The sequence below is a fragment of the Aythya ferina genome, assembly GCF_964211825.1.
Source record: "Aythya ferina genome assembly, chromosome: 1".
Taxonomy (NCBI): domain Eukaryota; kingdom Metazoa; phylum Chordata; class Aves; order Anseriformes; family Anatidae; genus Aythya; species Aythya ferina.
Genome location: NC_140296.1, coordinates 1,336,180 through 1,354,321, shown reverse-complemented (window position 1 = coordinate 1,354,321; position 18,142 = coordinate 1,336,180). Strand labels below are relative to the sequence as shown.

Here is an 18,142-nt window from a genome sequence, read left to right as displayed (position 1 = left end):
CCAGTTACGACTGGGGCTGACTGGGATGGGGTGAGGGTTGTTATTTCCCTCCTCACATCAATTTAACTGCTGCTGGAGCCTGTCCGGGAACACCCCAAAACCAGGGGCTCATTGCCCAAGGTTTCCTTCATTGCCATTTTCCTTCCAGTGGGAGAAAAGCGAGAAGCTTGGAAGCTGGCTTGGGGCTGACAGGGGCACAATTAAGGAAATTTTTTAGGTTTTTAGGTTTTTGCTTGCGCGCATCACCCTGACGGATTAGCGCGCCCCTTCAGTGGGGCAGCACGGGATATCCTAAATACACACACACACATTTATTTACTTTATTTGTAAGTGAAATTTATTATTATTCATTTATTATTATTTATTTTTATTTATTTATTTTTATTTATTTATTTTTATTTATTTATTTGTATATAAGTGGAAACAAGGAACACCCAAGGAGCCTCCTCAGCCCCCGAGGCCCCAGCGCTGTGTGACGGCTGGAGGCGAGGCCGGGCCCCTCAGCGGGCCCGCTGCCCCCCTGAGGCACAAGGCGGTGAGCCGCAAGGCCTGCCGGGACTTGTAGTTCTTTTCCTGACAACAACCAATCCACTTTGCTGCGCGTCTTGCCCGGACCGGACTACACTTCCCGACAGGAAGCTGGCGGGCGGGACCGCATTTCCCCGCCCCTCCAGAGGCAATCCCGGGCTTTGATTGGCGGGCGGGCGGCGCGGGGGCGGGGCCTCGCTGTGGAGAAGCAGCGGTGCGGGCGGCGCTGAGGGGAGCGGGCGGCGGCTGCGGCCCCTCGGGTCCCTGCGGAGCCCTCCCGGCGATGCCCGGTGCCGCGGAGTGAAGCCGCTGCCTCCTTCTCCTCCTCCTCCTTCTTCCCCATTTTCACCCGAGATGGGCGACGTGAACTCCAACGTGCCCCTGACGGCCGCCCGCAGCACCGGGGACGCGCAGCTGGACCGGGCGGTGTGGCAGTGGCTGAGCTGGGACAAGGTGCGGGGACCGGGACCGGGATGGGGCCCCTGAGGGCTGCTGAGGGTCACTGAGGGCCGGGGGCGCGATGCTGGCAGCCCCCCTGCACCCCCTACCCGAGCCGAGGCACCCCCTGCCCGGCGGTGTGAGGTGCCCCCGGAGCCGGCGTTTTGACCGTTTTCGCCTTTATTTCCCCCAAAATATCCTCGTTCTAACCCCCCTCGGGGGTTACGGGGGGCTGAGAGCCCACCTGGCGGGCTGCAGGCTGTGTTAGCACAGTGCTAATTCCCCTGAGGGATCGTGTTGCTAATAATGCCTTTTTTTGGGGTTATTTTCCCCAAACCGCTGCTGAGAGGCTTATTATTTTTTGCTTCTTTACCAAAACGTCACGGGCTGGGCTTAAAAACATCGCCTGGGGGTGGGGAGGGACCCAAACACCCCCACAGGCTGCTGCACCTCCCTGCTGGTGGCTTCCTTGTGGTCCTGCCCCAGCCAGCTGTGTGCTAGGGGGGATATTTTGGGGCCATTTGCCTCCTTTTTTGTCAAGCTAATGCTCACCAAATGCCCGTGGAAGTGCCTGGGAGCAGCGAGGAGTGCAGGTAGGTGACAATATCTGTGGTGCCACACCTGGTAAGCCAGGCCGAGCTCTAACACCGAGGGGTTTGGGAGCCTGACTTTCCTTTGGTTACCCTGCTAAAAAGGCTCTTAAACAGCTCAGTGTGTGCTGATCCCAAACGGGTGTGATCTAGGAGGGTTTACACCTTTTAAACCTAAAGGCTACCAGGGGAAAAAATAGTGCTGATTAAGCCCAGCACTAGTGAAATAATAATATTTCTACAAACCTGAAATTAGCCAGGCAAATAGCAGCTGAAGAGGCACCTGTTCGCCCCCAGCTTCTCTAGGTGACAATCGTGACACTTCCTCCGGGGCTTGAACTTGATAATTAGAGAGGTTTTGAAGGAGCCCTGTGAATTTTGGGGCTCCAAAGCAGCCGGAGGAGGGCTGCAGCAGCAGCAGGAGGAGGCTGGGCACGGGCAGTGCGGCGGCACCCGATGTAAACAAAGGAGGGGACACGGAGGGAAAGCTGCAAGGAGAAGCTCCTCGTCGCATCGCAGGCACAGGAGACGAGGTCTCCAGAGGCTGGCTGTTATCAGACAACAAACCTTGTTATCAAACAAGGGCTCTGTCTCACCCCCGGGGACTTTCACTGCCTCCGATCAAAGCAAAACGCCTGTGCTATTTTCCCCCCCCCTCGCTGTATTTAGCTGTGGGGAGCTTTTGTCCTCGAGCTTGATTGAAATTTCCTCGCTGTAATTAATTCGAGCCGTGCCTCCCCGTCGTCCCTTTTGGTTTGGGTGTACGTGCTCACCTCCTCTTAAACGAACTGTGATTAAGGCTGGGCTGTGGGTGGGAGAAAACTGCCTGCGTGACGATCGTTTTGCTTTTCTCCTGTCTCACCACTGCTGGGCATCTTCCTTAACGCTGCTGGCGACTGGCTCGGAGGAGCCTCCCTAATTAAATCTCCCTGCTCTCCCCTTGATTGCTGCCTTTACGTTCTGCTCCGAGACACCAGGCACACGCTTTTGTTCCCAGGGCTTACGAGTGAGGGCTGAACAATTAGTCTTTGTTTTCTATTTTCTCCCTTTAATTGCTCTTCATTCACTCTCCGACTTTGTTATTGTCTTTCCATAACTGTCTCGAGTCTCCTAAAGGCATCTGCGTTGTATAGAAAGCTGTGTCAGAGCTGTTGTCTCCAAGAAAACCGCTTCTGTTTAGAGCAGTTCGGGAAATTGGACCTTGTCTGTAGTAATTCCCTCATCTCAGGAGGCTTTAAAGTGGCCAGGATACGACACGGAGAGCAGGACAGAAATGAGGTGTGCTCAGTGCAGGAGCTGAGCGCTTCTCGTGCACAGCAGAGGAAGCTTTCAGGGGCTTTTTTGGAGTGCTCCTGACTGCTGCCACTTAATTTTTGCAGCTTTTGCAATGTTTGAGGAGGAAATGGACTTGGTAATTACAGACCGGTGACCTGCTCCCGTCGTTCAACTCACCAGTTTTATTTTTTACGAAGCCTTTACTGCGAATTTCCAGGAATAAAATTGCAGAGAATAAAGCCTAGGAGGTGGCCATGGATGAAAAAGAGAAGCTCTCCAAAAATAACTTGCATTCATTGCAAGCTCAAACATTAAGACCTGTAGGATTTTATGAGCTATTGGGACAGCTGATTCAGGGTAGATGGGTTTTGTGCCAGCACATTAATCGGGGCGCTTTGGGATGAAGGTGAGAGCTCCCCTTCAGCAGCAGTGGGTTATATTGTGCACGGAAATTTTTGTTTGGATAGTGCCCTTCGTAACATGCCCTGAAGTCAGGCAGGTGGACTTGATCTTTGCAGGCCCCTTCCAACTGAACTGTTCTAATATGTTTAGACTCGCAGGAAAGATGTGCAAAGGAGCACTTCTGTAAGTATTTTTGGTTTTATTTTGGGCCAGCACACAAGAGGTGGCTTCCCCACTGGGCTGTGCAGCTGGCTCCTGGGGCTGCCTGCCTCTAAAAGAGGCTAAAAGAGAAGGACAACAGCAGACCCTGTTCCCTGCCCCCTTTTTAGCTTTGCCCTGCTGCTTGCTGCCGAGGTTGGTGGGTTTGAAGGCCAAACTCCAGAAGGAAGCTGCTCGTGGAGCTGACTGAAGGTGATGTTTCGAATCTTGGTGAATTCCCAATTAAATAAAATTAAAGGCATGCCCAGAAGGTGACCCTGCCTCTGCTGACAGGCTGGGGACGGCTCGGCGTGACCTGCAGGACTTGTGGCTTGTGAAATTCAGCGGGGAAAATCCTGGCTGGGTGGCCGTGGATGGCTTTCGATCCGCTCCGCAGCCTCTCACCCCCGTGGTGTTCCCCAGGGCTCGCTTCTGGGGCCTGTTTTATTTAGGATTTTTGTCAATGGCATCGACGGGGAGATCGAACGTGCCCTCGGTGGGCTCACAGATGGCACCGAGCTGGGCGGGAGCGTCGATGTGCTCGAGGGTGGGAAGGCTTTGTGGGCTCAGGGACGTGGTTTAGCAGTGGGCTTGTGTTCGGTGGGTGGCTGGATTTTATTATCTGAAGGGTCTTTGAGGTTCTCAAGCTGTCTGTGGCCTGCTACCCTCCTCCAGCACCATTTGTGCTGGGTAGCACTTGTCTGAGCTCACAGAATCATTTACCTTGGGGAAAAAAAACCTTCAAGGTCATCAGTCCCAAAATCAGCCTGGCCTCCCAAGTCCCATCACCAAACTAAGGAGCACTTTGGATGTGCTGCTCCCTTCCCTGGGGCCTCTTTGCTTTTGGGAGCAGGATTTAGGATTTAGAAGGAGGATGCGAGTGTACCCCACTGCGCTGGCACAGGCTGCCCTGAGCATCAGCCTCTCTACAGTCACCTGACTGATTTTTATTTTTATTTTTTGGTCAAAATGGCTGGCTTGAAAACAAACATTTCTTGCTGAAGGAGGAAAAAATGAGAGCCTCAAATTTTTGAAGGGAAATTGTAAATGAAAACTTGCTGCAGGTGCTGCTGCTGCTGGCCTTCAGTTATGTCTGCACGGTGATCGGCTACGCCACAGGCAGTGCAGCATCTGCTGGGCAGGAGACCCTACAAAGATGTACTCCACTGGGTTTGGGTCTAAGGGACTGACCCTGATTTTGTTTAAAAAAAGCTTAAACTTGATGGAAAACCAGAGACTGGCAGGCAGAGCTCGGTGCGCTTCGCTTGTGGCTGTCAGCTTCCTGAATGCGAAGCAAATCTGACTTCTCTCTTTTTTTTTTTTTATCCCTGTTTCCAGGCAAAAAGTGCCTGCAACACCAAGATTGCTCGGAGGGAGAGCTGTGAACTGCAGCTCTGCTGGCAGGACCTTCGCCTTGAGATCTGACCCTGGCAGCAAACATTTATTTACGTGGTGGGGAGTGAAACGATCAGTGGGAAATACTCTGTGCCCTCGCACCTTAATTCTGCAGTTGTTTCAGCTTGTGTCCCACTGAGCTACACCATGAGGGTGCCGTTCCCTTTCAGTAGGCATACAGAACTGAAAATAAAGGAACATAACATTGAATTCTGCAGAAAACATGCTTTTTTTTAGCAAAACTCCCAGCCTTTCTTAAACGTGACGTTGCAGAGCGTTGACTGCTGTGGGGTTTGACCCCAAAGTTCTGTCGTACATCGGATTCAGGCAGAAAATGTTTTTTGGGAAGCTGTTGAAGCTGTACCTCATGTCCCTAACAGGATCATCTCCTTCCCTCTTAAAATCCACCGCAGCCGCTTGGCTCCGCGGGACTCGTGGTGGAGGTTATGTGAAATATTTGGGTTTGAAATCCTGACCGAGCTCCTGACGGCCCCCTTCTCTTCAGTTTTGCCTGCTGCTAACGCAAAACCTGTGAGAACGAGATAATTCCCCGGGCTTCCTTGGTACTCTGCTTGAGATGGGGATAAGAAAACAGTGCCTGGCTCTGGTGGCTCTTCATTTCCCACGTATCAAATTGCAAGGCTCCGAGCCGCTTGCCGATTAAGAGCTCTTCACAAATTTACATCTTGGTGGGGGCTTAGCGCATCCGAGGGCGCTCACGCCGCGGTTTTGGCTGCTGTGGCTGAGGGCAGAGCTGCTGGCGGGGGACAGGAGCAGCAGGGAGGTGGCACTCAGCAGGGAGAAGCTGTGCTCGGGGAGGAGGGAGCCCTTCAAACCGGCACCGGGATGGGCTGGGAGCTGGTGCTGTTTCTCCTGCCTGTCCTCTTTGCCCCTCCGTGGCAGGGCAGCCCTGAGAAGTACAGGGCTGGAAGGACCAAACGGGGAGAAAGAGAGGAAAAAAAGACGCCAAAAAGGGTAAGAGCCATGCTCAGAAACTCAGCTGTAGCCCTGTCACCAGCCTGAGGTTCCTCTTGCCTTCCCTGCCCCTCTTTTGGTGCGTTTTCAGCCTCTTCCCTGCAGGGCCCTCCCGGCTGCTCTCCCCTTATCTGCAGCCTCCTTGTGCCACCTTATCGGGTGCTGCGGGGTCCTGAGCACCTGCCCTGTGCCCCTGGCGTGTCCAAAAAGCTGCGGAGGCTTTGGAGATGAATTCAAGGCTTGGCTTGTGTGAAACAGCGTAGCTGATTCCTGCTTCAAAGGCTTCCGGCGGTCTGGTGGTGGTGTTGTGGGATTTGGTTTGTTGTTTTTAAAGGATATTTAGGAAAATCCGAGTGCAGCATTTGCTAATTGTGAAGGAATTTCTCCAGGGCTCTGCGCTGGGACTGACGGAGCTCACCGACACCGATCCAGGCAGCAATTAAGAGGGGGCACTTCAGGGGCTGAGTTTGTGTTTCTGAGCTCATTGAACTGGGTGCCAACGTGGTGCTGCTGCCCTGCTTGGCTTCCAAAGCTCAGGAAAACCTTTAAGCAGTTTCAGGTCCTCTCATGAAAGCTTTAGGATTGTTTTTTTTTTTTTTTTTTTTTTATCTTTAGCTTGTATCTTTCCCTCCCCTTCCTTTTCTTTTCCAGTTGCAGGGAATTTTAGCTCCCCGGTGTTGGGATGCTGTTTTGGCTGACTCGTTTTTGTTCCCCAGGGAATCGATAAGGCAGAAAACAAGCAGTTCATCTATTTGTAACAGAAACAGTGGTGGTGTGGCTTCAGGAAAGCCTTGCCCCAGCCTCGCAGAACTCAGGGCCACAAAACGGGTGGTGTGGTGCGTGTTGTTCTCCTCCTGCAGGTGAGCAATAGGGTGTATCCTAAAAAAAAAAGCTTCCAAGGATGCTCAATAACCTTATTTTAAGGCAGAACCGTGCGTTGAGTTCTGGTGGCGTGAAACAGGGCTTTCAGGCCCTCTTGCCTCAAACTCTTTCCGTGTTAGTCATTTGTTTTCTGGCTGCCTGCCTCTGAGCAGCTAAAAGAGGCTTTCATTTCGGGGACCTCGTAGTTGTGCCCCATTGTTTTTTGGTTTATTTTGGGGCCTGACTTAGCAGTGCTGTGAGTAACGGCTCGCTCTGGTTGCGGAGCCCTCCGAGAGCCCTGACAGCAGTGGCTTGCCCTTTATTTTAAGGCACAAAAACCTTAAAAATCTAATTTAAGCTCACATCTCTCGTTTTGCTAGGATTCAAGTCGAGCAGTGGAAATAGTTTGGTGTTTTTGTACCAGCTTTACAGGAGCTTTTCTTCCCCGGAGGAGGCGGTGGGGGTGACTCCAGCAGGCTTTTCCCAGCGCTTCCAAACCCTCCCGAGGATCTTTTCTCCGTGCAGAGCAAGTTCCCCAGCGCCGCCGAGGCAGGGTGGGAGCTGTCGCTGGCTGACCTCTGTTTTAAATGTCAGGGGTGTCTCACCCTCGCCTTCCAGATTCCGTTTGCCTTCTTTAACCCTTGTGTGGGGCTCGGCTCGAAGCAGGAGGTTTTGGAGAAGGTTTTGTGCAGCCGGAGCTGCCCTGTGCCACGGCTGTCACAGGAGCTGTTGTTTTATGCTCTGCACTGATCGCTCTGCACGAGGTTGCAATGTGCTTACAGGGGCTGTGTCCTGGCCAAACTGGGTGCCAGGAGACAGGACTGAGGTTCTTGATGACCAAAGGAATTCACAGAGCCCTCAAAATCCCCAGTTATAAAATGCTCGTGCTTATTTATGCACTGCTTCAAGACAGCAGCCGATGGGTGAGCTGCTTCCACCAGGAATCAACGTGTAAAAGGATGCACCAGCAGGTACATCTTGTAAAAGGACTGGCACCACTACTCTTCTCTCCTTGTTCTCTTTGTCCCAGAGGACTTTCTCCTCTCCCTACACATGACCAGGGAGCTGGGATTCGTGTTCCTGTGACTGTTTAATCCTCACGATCATAAATAATTAATATTAAAGTTTCCCTCCTTGTCCCCCTAGCCTCGGTGTTAGCTGAGGGTGCAGGTCAACCACAAAAAAAAAAAAAAAGAAAGGAGCTTGTGTGAGTGCACTTTGTACCCTTGGGAGCTGGTAGCTGTGATAATGCGAGGGCAGAACAGATCTGTAGGGACAGAGGGAGATCTCAACAAGGAGCAGGTTGTATCCTGCCCTGCCCTGTGATGTCCTGGGTGCTGCACGTGGCTGACTTCAAAGCGTTTGTAGGGTTGTAGGGTTGGAGCTTTCCCTTCTGTGCAGGTCTGAAGGTAAATATTTGAAGGCAGCCTTTTGGAGAAATATCTGATCGCTCCCTCAGCTGGACTCTGAGCGGTAGGAAATGTTCTCTTTATACATGAAGGAAACAAAAGCTGTCATTCTTCGTAAAGGCAATAAATGTTGAACAATGAGTAGGTGTCAGATCAGAAGAATTGCTTCCTACTGGTTTATTTGGCCAACCTCTTTCCTTCTCAGGTGCCCATCCCTTGTAGTCTTGGGTTTTAGATGCTGAAGGCACGGGATGACAACTTTCCTGGTGTCCAGTCCTGACTTGGGTGGTGTTTATATCCCTTTTGTTGGTACAAGAAGCCCTCTTTGCAGGTCAGGAACTCCTGCCATAGGAAATAAGTCTCCCTGTTATCTAACATGAAAAAAGGTTACTTCTCACTGATAGGACTGCTGCTTTGGGGAGTAGAATTGGTTTTTCTTCGGAAAGATGCCAGCTCTTAAACCCAGTGAGTTCCCTGCGTAGTGGCTGTATCACGTACTGTGTGTTGAATGTGTTTTTTTTTTTTTTTTCTGAGCTTTTCAGTAATTGTAGAAGTTTTGAAGTTGCTTTAACTCTGTGTATTTAACTGCCAAAATCCAGACCTTCCTAAAAATACTTGAAAAATGAAATTTGTGGAGTAGCAAAAGTCGCTGTTACAGCGATGCACGGGGCATTTACCTTCTGGTGGAGCAGCACTCATCCTTCCTCAGCCCCACTGAATATGACTGGGCTTTTCTGGCAGGACAAATGCACAACTTTTGCAAAAATTCGTGACAAATGGAGGCTTTGACTCTCTCCTGCCTGCCTCGCTGAGTGTTAATGTAATTGAGAAGAGAAGCCTCATTGTGGAAGACAAGCTTTATTTTACAGTGTCAGCTTTATTCTGCTGGGCTTGTTTGCAGACCTTTCCCGCAGGTGGGGAGGAAGGAAAGAGGGCTTTGAAATTAAGATTTCTGTCTGCCTTCCAGCAGCACGGATTGCGAGTTAACTTGTGCTACCTGCCTTGGAAAAACATGCTCTAAAGTCTGTGCCCCTCACTTAGGGGCTTGACATAGCTGGAAGGTGTGTGGGTAACTGAACATCAGCACATCGATGGCTGCATGCTTCGTAAACAAGGATGAAACAGGAAAAAATATGATGGAAATGAGAGTTACAAGGTCAGCTAGTTCATGTAGATGGAGATTTTTATAGGGTAGGAAGGACTTGTCTAAGAATTCATGAAAAACAAAACGTGTATGGTTTCAGTCCTGATTTTGAGTGCTAAACGAAGACCTTGAATCTTCTTTTGCAGAACCAAAAAACAAAAGAGCAGATCGAGAACTTGTTACAGAATGGGAAGCACAAGGAGTTACGGGATCGTCTCTGCTGCAGGCTGACCTTTGGGACTGCCGGGCTCCGCTCTGCCATGGGAGCTGGCTTCTGCTACATCAATGACCTAACGGTGATCCAGTCAACGCAGGTACGTGGGGAAATTGTGTACCAGAGAACTGAGCAAGCTCACAGGAAGCTTTTGGGTCGGGGAATGTTGCCCTGAAACACAAGCTGGAGGCGAAACACAGCAGCCATAGTGATAGCGTGGAATGTTTTAGGGCTGGAAGGAAATAAAATAGTTGGAACAGGTTTAACTGGACATCCTAGTAGGCAGAGCGTAATCGCTCCGGCTGGAATTTGGCCAGTAGCTGAAGTCTGTTACGCTGCTCTGAAGGTGGAAATCATTAGATGTCGTAAGAACCTTCAGTATTCTGCAAAAAATACCCCAGCACACAAAAAAAAACAGGAAAAAACAACCCCAAAAGCATAACCACCCCCAACCAAACAACCCTTTCCTTCTATTTTTAGCTGAATTTGTGATTAAGTATGCAAAACCAACAGGTTTTGCTAGAGAAATGAGTGAGAAGTAGGATGAAAAAGCAAATGTAGGCTGACTGAAGAACATCTGTGGTGTATGTTGCTTCTGGGATAACCTTCCCTTAGCAGTGGTTGGGAGTGTTACTCACAGTGGGTTCAAGTAGTTGTAGGGGAGTGTGGTGGTGAAGTGCACCTGCATTCCTGCAGCTCCTGGAAAACTTTAAAATGGAGAAGTAGGAAATTAATTTGAATCAGAGAATGAACTGGACCTCAAATTGCGAATCTTACGTTACATACTGCTTCAAGGAAGTTGACGTTTCATGGTTTATCTATGATTTAGTACTTACATGTTTGGGTTAGATTTATTGCTATAGAATTACTTGCTAAGAAAACATTGTAAAAAAACAGGTGTTGGTCTTCCAAAGTTTGGAGCAGAGCGTGTGGGGTGGATTTCCTGATATGAATGTCAGGGACAGGGAGATCTTGGAACTTGATTGCCATTTTGATAGGTGTGTAGTGGGTTCAAGGAATGCAGTGCTGTTGGAAAGGGTCTCATAGGATGTATGTTCGCATGTATGTGGAGTAAAGATTTGGCCATGGAGGCTTTAGTCCTAATTTCCTGTTCCTCTGCTAGAGATTAGGCTGTGTGATGGTGCTGGGAGTATGTTTAGAAGGGGTGGAGAAGCTGTTGGGTGGAGTTGAGCTGCCTAGAGGCTGCCGTGGATGATAGGAGTGCTGTGTGGTGGTCAGGACTGGTGGCAGGCTCCTCACTTCTAATGTGTCTTGTCCTTGAACTGATTTTTAGGTTGTTCTCACTAGCAAAAGTGCACATGTACAACTTCTAGACTTGTTCCTTCAACGTCTTACACCATTTTTTTCTATGTTGATTTTGGTCTCGCATGTCAGAAGAGGGATGGAAAATGATCAGCCTCCTCGTTTCCATCCCTGCTTCTCTTTCAAGCAATTTTCGAGTTATGTTATTTACCCAAATATCAACCTATTGATTAGTGTAAGGTGTAACCATCTCTGCCGTTCCTTGCTGCCCTGTTTTGTCCAAGAACAGATTAAATATTTTCCCAAAGAACTTGTTCCCCTGTTGTCTGTCTCCTGGAAGGAACAGCTGATGCCTTAGTTATTGATCAAAAGAGCTGTGCTCCTTTCTGGATTGCTGTCTCAGAGTGACTTTGTACTTAAATGTACTGATTGTACAGTACCAGGACCATTCTCAGCTGAAGTGTTCCTCTGAAGAGTTATTCCAGCAAACAGGTAGTGAAATATTTAATCTTCACAACTAGGCTACGTAAATTAATTGAGAATACATTTCAAATTGATCTGCCATTGTGCTGATCTCAAGCTTGTGTAAGACAAGTCTGAACACTGGTCCGTATTTCCTTTCCTTATGAAAATATAAAATACAAAAAGGTTTGGACTGCGTGTATTACATATACTTAAAGGCAGGGACAGCTAAGACATTTACTCTTGAGTATTGAACGTGAAATGAACTGATGCATTTGTCACCATTTGTTGTTCTCAGAACACCAATAACAAGCTTTTGTAACGAGAAGCCTGCTGAAACTTGTCTGCTTTGACTACTTTTTGCAAATGGTGCTTCAGCTTTAAGATAAAAGGTATTTTAATACCTGATTTACAAAGGGTTACTAAATTATCTCGTTGTAATACTGTGTACTTAAACTTTTTAAAGTATTCCTCTCTTTGCAAGCTAATTCTCAGAAACACCCTCAGCAGACACGACTGAAATCACTTTGCCTGTTGGCTCAGGGCAAAGTGGAAGCGCTTAGAGCTTGGAACAGCTTGGGCTTGCTTAAACACATTGCTGATGTCCCACTTGTCCAGCTGGAGCCCAAACTTTTGTAGGGAAAACAAATTCTAATGGCTCATCACATGGGCTTGTAAAAGCAGAGAAGTAGCGTCTTGGAGCTTATCTGTAGGGCTCGGAGCCTGGCCTTATCTCTGATCGTTTTTCCTTTTTCAGTTTCATTTTTTTCAGTTTCGTTTTAGGCTTCGAAAGCTCGCTTTAGGTCTCTGAGCTCAAAATAGGATACGTCTGAGGATGGTGCTTCCTTCAGGTCTGGCCTCCTGGGTGCCCAAGTGGTGAGCTGTAAATGCTGTGACGGGACGAGCAGAGCTGTATGGTGGGAATGAGCTGAAGAGATGACGAAAACAGTAGCTCAAAACCTAATAACATGCTGTCAGGGATGAAAACGTTAAGACTACTTAAGCTGTTTAAACAATCCCCTTTATTTGAAGCAGGGTAAACACCTAGATAGTGCAGAGGAAGTTAATAAAAGTCACCTTACCTCTTGGCCGGCGCAGTGTGTTGGATTTGGAGTCGGTCATGCTCCAGGCGCCTGAGGATTGCATGCTGCCTTTGTGTTTTGAGCCTTGTGAAAGCGTGACTGAGCTCGGGTCGGCTGGCTCGTGCACGTTGTTGGCAGAAAGTGGAAAGTTTTTGTTTTGGTCAGCGGGGAGTCTCTTGGTGAGTTCAGTTTCAGGAGCCTTACGCATTTCTGAAGCTAAGAAGCCGGCCAGTAGTCACTTGCTCCCTCTGCTCAGCTTCTATTTATGTTTTTTTATCAAAGCCACATATCGAATTAAGAAAAAACATCCTGAGAATCAGATGAAAACTTATTTCTGGAGTAAATTTCACTGCGTTTTATCCGTTCATTTGAGTACTTCCAGTGGTCTTGTTCCAGAAGCTGCTGGATTGACAGAGGTTTGCTGAGCCTCACCTGAAACGGGCAGCCCTGTCTCTCTAAATCTGCCCTGACGTGCTACAGGCTGTTCAAAAGAGACCTCGGTGTGCAATTCATTTATGATTTCACTTACTGATTCTATCGGTATCATCAAAATTCAGCTACAGAAGGGCACAGATATCCAGGAGTTTCTTTAGACTCTTCTGAAGGTCGTTGGTACGTAACTTGTGCAGAAAGCCTACATTTTTCCTGCTCAAATATTGTGACCAATTGCGTTTATTAGTCACTCTCGCTGACCTCTAGAGGGACAAAAATAGTGTCACCTTTGCATCATTGTTCTGAGTTTCCTCCTGCTGTGTAAGAAAAAAGCTAAATATAGGAGTTGAAAGACTTAAATAGCAGACTTCATAAAGCTGTTACTATCTCTTGAATCATCAACCAAAGATTTTTTTTCCTTCCTGTTCTTGATACCATCGCTTTTCCCTCACTTTTCCTGAAATTGATCAAAGAGAATTGGACGAGCAAGAGGATTGCTTAAAGCATGGCAGTGGAAGCAGACCGGACCCATATTTATAAAATGGAATCACCTGAACTGTGTAGCTGTGGAAATATTTGCAATATTTCAGTGCATCCAAAGAGAATTTTTCAGGTCTGCAGGGAAGGTTATACATTCCTATGCTGATGCTTGCTAATGAGTTAATTATCAGCAGGTGTGTAACGGCAAGGTGTTGACTCGGATGTCTTTAATTTGGCAGCAGCTACTCAGAAATCCCTGGAGGAGTTAGATGAGGACGCCATCAAAACCTGAGTCTTGTAAAAAGGGGAGAGAAGCTCTTTAAATTGAGAAACTTTTTAAGGAAAGGGCTTATCCTAAGAGGTGTTGGATTTGATTGCCTCTGAGGAAGGGAGAATCAGACCTGGAAGAAAATAGGTGTGAACTTGGGTGGAGGACAGCTGACTGCCCAGTATAACAACTGGTAAGGAGCCACGGTGTGCTGGGAGGTATGGGGAGGTGGGCTCTCATTTGTGATTGCTGGTGCTGTGGTCAAAGGGGACTCCCATAAAGCCCTCGTGTCCCTGTTAGAATTCTTGGTGTCATTGATCTCTGTCAAAACTGTCTTAAAAAAAGCTGGTTTAAGGGGTTGTTCTAGGAAATATTCCGCCTCACCCCCTGAGAGGGGTGTTATTGAGATTGCCAGTGGCACCAGGAGCTACCAGAAATGTTCCAGCAGAAATAGCTGGCCTGAGGCACGGGGGAGAAAGAGCAGAAGGTCTAACCTCTAAGAGATCAATAGAGGCCCTTGCTCTGCAATAAAAATAAATCATCTTCTCCGTTTGAGGGATATACAGCGGGGAGACAAGCAGCGGTGCTGGCATTAGGGGCTGCTGTGTACTCGAAAAGCAAATATACTTATGGTGTTTGTCACTGGGAAGGAGAAATTTGATGTGTGGGGTCCTAGAACTGCCAGCAGAGAAGGTTCAGGGGTGCAGGAGGGAGAGGGAAAGCTGCTGTGGGGGTAAGTATGAAACAGAAATGCTTTGAAATGGTTTTACATCTGTAAAGAGTGCTTTTTAGCATGATGCCTTTCCCATGTGTAGAAGATTAGTGGTTGTTCTGTCGGAGCTTACCTTGAAGGAGAAGTTTCCATGTCCTCTGTTTCCTGTTCCTAACCAGCACCGCTTTGTCCAACGTGCTGCTGCTTCGTTTGTAAATCCTGGCTTCGTTGTGCAACTTCCTGGTGCTTGAGGAACTAGTTCAGAATAAACCCTGCGGCGTGCCCTGACCTCAGGCTAGATTCCGCTAGCCTGCACGAGGGTATCTCGGTCAGAAACCTGCCATTCATCTCCCTAAATGTTACTCAATCTGCTCACGTTGTGAACAAGCTTTTCCCATTCCTCTGTCTCATATCTGCTTACAACTGGGAGTGAAAGTTCCTGAAGTTATCGGGGCAGCGCAAACGTGTTTGTGGATCAACACATCGGCCTGCTGTGAAGGTGACTTCAGCTGGTGACCGTGCCATCAGCCAGCTTCTGGCTCCAGTGGCATGCCAAGAATTGATCCAAGTGTTTCTCTCTCTCCGTTAATCCCTTTATAGTAACACTGCAGCTGTGGCTGAAATGGTTCTCTGAAGAGAAACCTGTGCTCCTTGCTGCAAATTCATTCATCTTTTTATTTAAAGAGTTCAGCCAAGCTGAGATTCACAGGTAGGAGTCTGGCTTTCCCATCAAGAGCTTGCTCCTTGGTGATAAGGAGTCAGAGCCAGGTAAGGACGTAGCAAAGAAATGCACTTTGCAGTGGGGAAAAATCCTTTTGAGTCTAGCTTGACATCTCCCCTTTCTCCCCCATGCAGAGGGAGTTTGTCCTAGTAAGAGGTAGCTCTGTCAAGATAAGCTTGGCCAAGATACGCTCACGGCGATGTGTTTGTTTTAGTGGATTGTAATGGTTGTAATGAGCTGTAGCACACGGCAATTCTTGCAGATAACCAGTGATAGGAGCAGAGGGAACGGCCTCGAGTTGTGCCAGGGGAGGCTCAGGTTGGCAATGAGGAGACATTTCTGCTCAGCAAGAGCGGTCAGGCCTTGGGACGGGTTGCCCAGGGAGGTGGGGGAGTCCCCGTCCCTGGGGGTGTTCAAGGAGAGGTTGGACGTGGTGCTTGGGGACAGGCCTTGGTGGGGACATTGGTGCTAGGGGATGGTTGGAGCAGGTGATCCTGGAGGGCTTTTCCAACCCCAATGATTCTATGAAACTTCTGCTGACAACAGGGCTTCCATCTTGTCTAAAGCTGCTGCTCCATCCTTGTTTCTGTGGTGGAGATTCAAGGTGGGAAGGGAATGAATGTGAAGGCCCCGTGGAAGGTGAAGCTGGAACACTGCAATAAACTATTTCAGAGAGCACCCCAATCTTTTTTTTGAGAAGGAGCTGCTGGCTGAGAGGCTGTTTGCTTTCCTCCTGTGTCTGTTTCAGGGCATATTTTTCCTCACCACCAATTTTAAAAACTTGAAAAATCTTCAGCACCTTCAGGTTTAAAAAAAAAACCAACTTGCTTCCTTCATCTATTCCCTGTTCTTCTCCCCACACTGGGGTCTTCTCTGATGTCTTGCCATTGGAAATGTTCTGCTGTGATGTACAGGAGACAAGACAGCTTGTATTTGTGCTGCACTATCCCCATATAAATGGGTGACTTTAATCTAGCAGAGCAGGTCAGAAGCCAAAAACTTCATTTTGAAACCGTGGGTAAGGATGAAACATCAGTTTAATGCAAATTTAGATCATGCACTCTAGAATCAGCGCTGGAAGACGTGTGACTTGTGTTGTGAACAAAAGGATAAAGGCAAGCACTGACTAACGCTGTCCTTGTGTTGTCTGAGGGGATGGATTTTCAAAAACTGGATTTTTTTTTTCTATTGGGTCTTTAAAAAGATAGTTTGATTCCAAAAAAAAAAAAAAAGCATGCTACAGAGTGAAAACAAGTGTTTGCTGCTTGAGGATTTTACTGGCTATTTCTGGGGTTTGGTCACCTACTGTGCTGCTTTTATTTCCCACAACTGCTTGGTTGCTTTCTTTGTGTGAACACTTTTTTGGGGGTTAGAAATATGCTGCTTTGGTGACCTCAGTTTTTGCTGAGGCATGTTCTGACTACTGACAAAATATATCCTATGTGAAAGATCATCCTTAATGTTTGTGTACACTACACTGGAGCTAATCCTTCCCTTCTCTTTTCTCTTTTCTTTTCAGGGGATCTACAAGTATCTGGAGAGGAGTTTCTCAGACTTTAAGCAGAGAGGCTTTGTTGTTGGATATGACACACGAGGTCAGGTGACCAGCAACTGCAGCAGTAAGAAGTATGAGTATTGATTACATTTGCAAGACTAGAAATTAAATTGTGGCTTTGAATGCGTTCCCTTCTATCAGAACGTTTTAATGTCGTGAACTGTGCACACTTCCCCTCCCCTAAATAGTAAATAGTAAGGAAGAGAGGCATGGACTAAAGCCTTTGTAATACCACTTGCTGTGCACGTGTGGGATGTCAGGCTAGTTGCCTCACCAAAGAATTTACAGCCTAAATGCACAAGAACATTAGGCAGACGTTAAGAAGTTGCTAAGCCTGGAGAGAAATTTAAATGTGAAGGTAAATTCGGAGTACTAACACCTAGCTTGAAGTCACTAAATGTTAATGCACTGTTGTTAAAATTGTCTTTCACTTTACACATCTGATTGAAACGTGCTTGGGGGAGAAGAGTTCTGCCTTCAGCCTACTGTAACCCTCTATTTTGATGCCCTTCTGCTGCTCTGTAATCTCAATATTTCCACCCTGGGACTATTTTACACGGGATGATTAAATATAAAGTTCTCGTGATGTCAAATTGAGCCCTTTGCAGGGAAAGGGGAGGGATGATGCCTAAAAACTGCTTTCTAAATTTGATGAGGAATCGTAGTTCCTTGTCATTAGGGCAACAAAGCTTGTAATGGCGTGGTTTATGAAAGAAAACAATGCTGTAGTTAATTATTATTTAGTTATAGTTTATTATTGTAGTTCATGTGGCTACTGTGGTTAATTGTTTTAACTATTATTTCTGTCCACATTTAACGTTGTAGGAATGTAAAAGTTCTTGGTATTACAGGGCACAGAAACTAGTGACTCTTCAAAGAAGCAACCATCTTTTAAGAGCTTTTCCATTTCCATGAAGCCTGCATCTCCACACCTTTCTGTCTGACATGGAGATGTGCAGCACATTATCCTCCAGGCATTGGCATTAGGGTTTTGAATTTACCCCTTACATTATATTTGCAAGGCTGTTTCCCAATTTGCCTCTGTTGTACACAATTTAAAAATGTGGAAGAGTTAGGAAAACATCCCTTTTCAGCCACACGAAGCTTTGAATTTGGATTTGGTGGCAGCACAGTCTTAATGGTTCATGTGTCAAAGGAGCAAATCAATTCTCAATTATGCTGCCTTTGTCCCCTTGAACTGTCTCATAGTTCCAATCATTCTAAAATCAAATTAAGCCTCCCCAAAAAGGTGTTTTCAGCCCAATCAACACGCTCATCCGGCTCTGTGTGAGCAGTAGCACACCTTCCTTTGCATCAGTTCCAGTGTGGAGGGGGATGGCAGGAGTTCTGATGGTATCTTGTAATTAAACTGATGGACTTCATTGTGTTACAGGAGCAAAAGTTCAGGGGCTTGAACTGCACGCTTAGCTCTCAAACTCCTAAGTGGTATCAGGTTATTATCAGTGGAATTCTGAGTACAGAATTCTTAAACAGACTTGCAATATGCCCCTCATGGGAAGATAAGCAAGTGTTAGTGCTTGTTTATTAAAATAAGTGAGCAAAGAAAACATTTTATTTAACTTCTCATTGGATTTGACTCAGAGCAGGACTTCCCACTGTTAATTGTTGAGCTGTGTGTACCTGCCTTGAAAAGAACAGCTTCATATCAAACTCTGCTTCATGAAAGAGAATGAATTTCCCTGCTTTTTGAAAGGAAAAATTTAGTATAAAGGCAAAG

The 18,142-nt window shown here is 47.4% G+C and overlaps 1 protein-coding gene across 1 annotated transcript in view; it reads left to right on the top strand.

Annotated features, from left to right (window-relative positions):
• Positions 1–741: 741 nt before the first annotated feature.
• Positions 742–18,142, top strand: part of PGM2L1 (phosphoglucomutase 2 like 1) — a 33,628-nt gene continuing 16,227 nt past the window's right edge. The window contains exons 1-3 of the mRNA XM_084494257.1: positions 742–981; positions 9,362–9,529; positions 16,369–16,475. Of these exons, the coding sequence (XP_084350383.1) occupies positions 883–981; positions 9,362–9,529; positions 16,369–16,475 (374 nt within the window). The 5' untranslated portion in view covers positions 742–882. The remainder of the gene's footprint in view (positions 982–9,361; positions 9,530–16,368; positions 16,476–18,142) is intronic.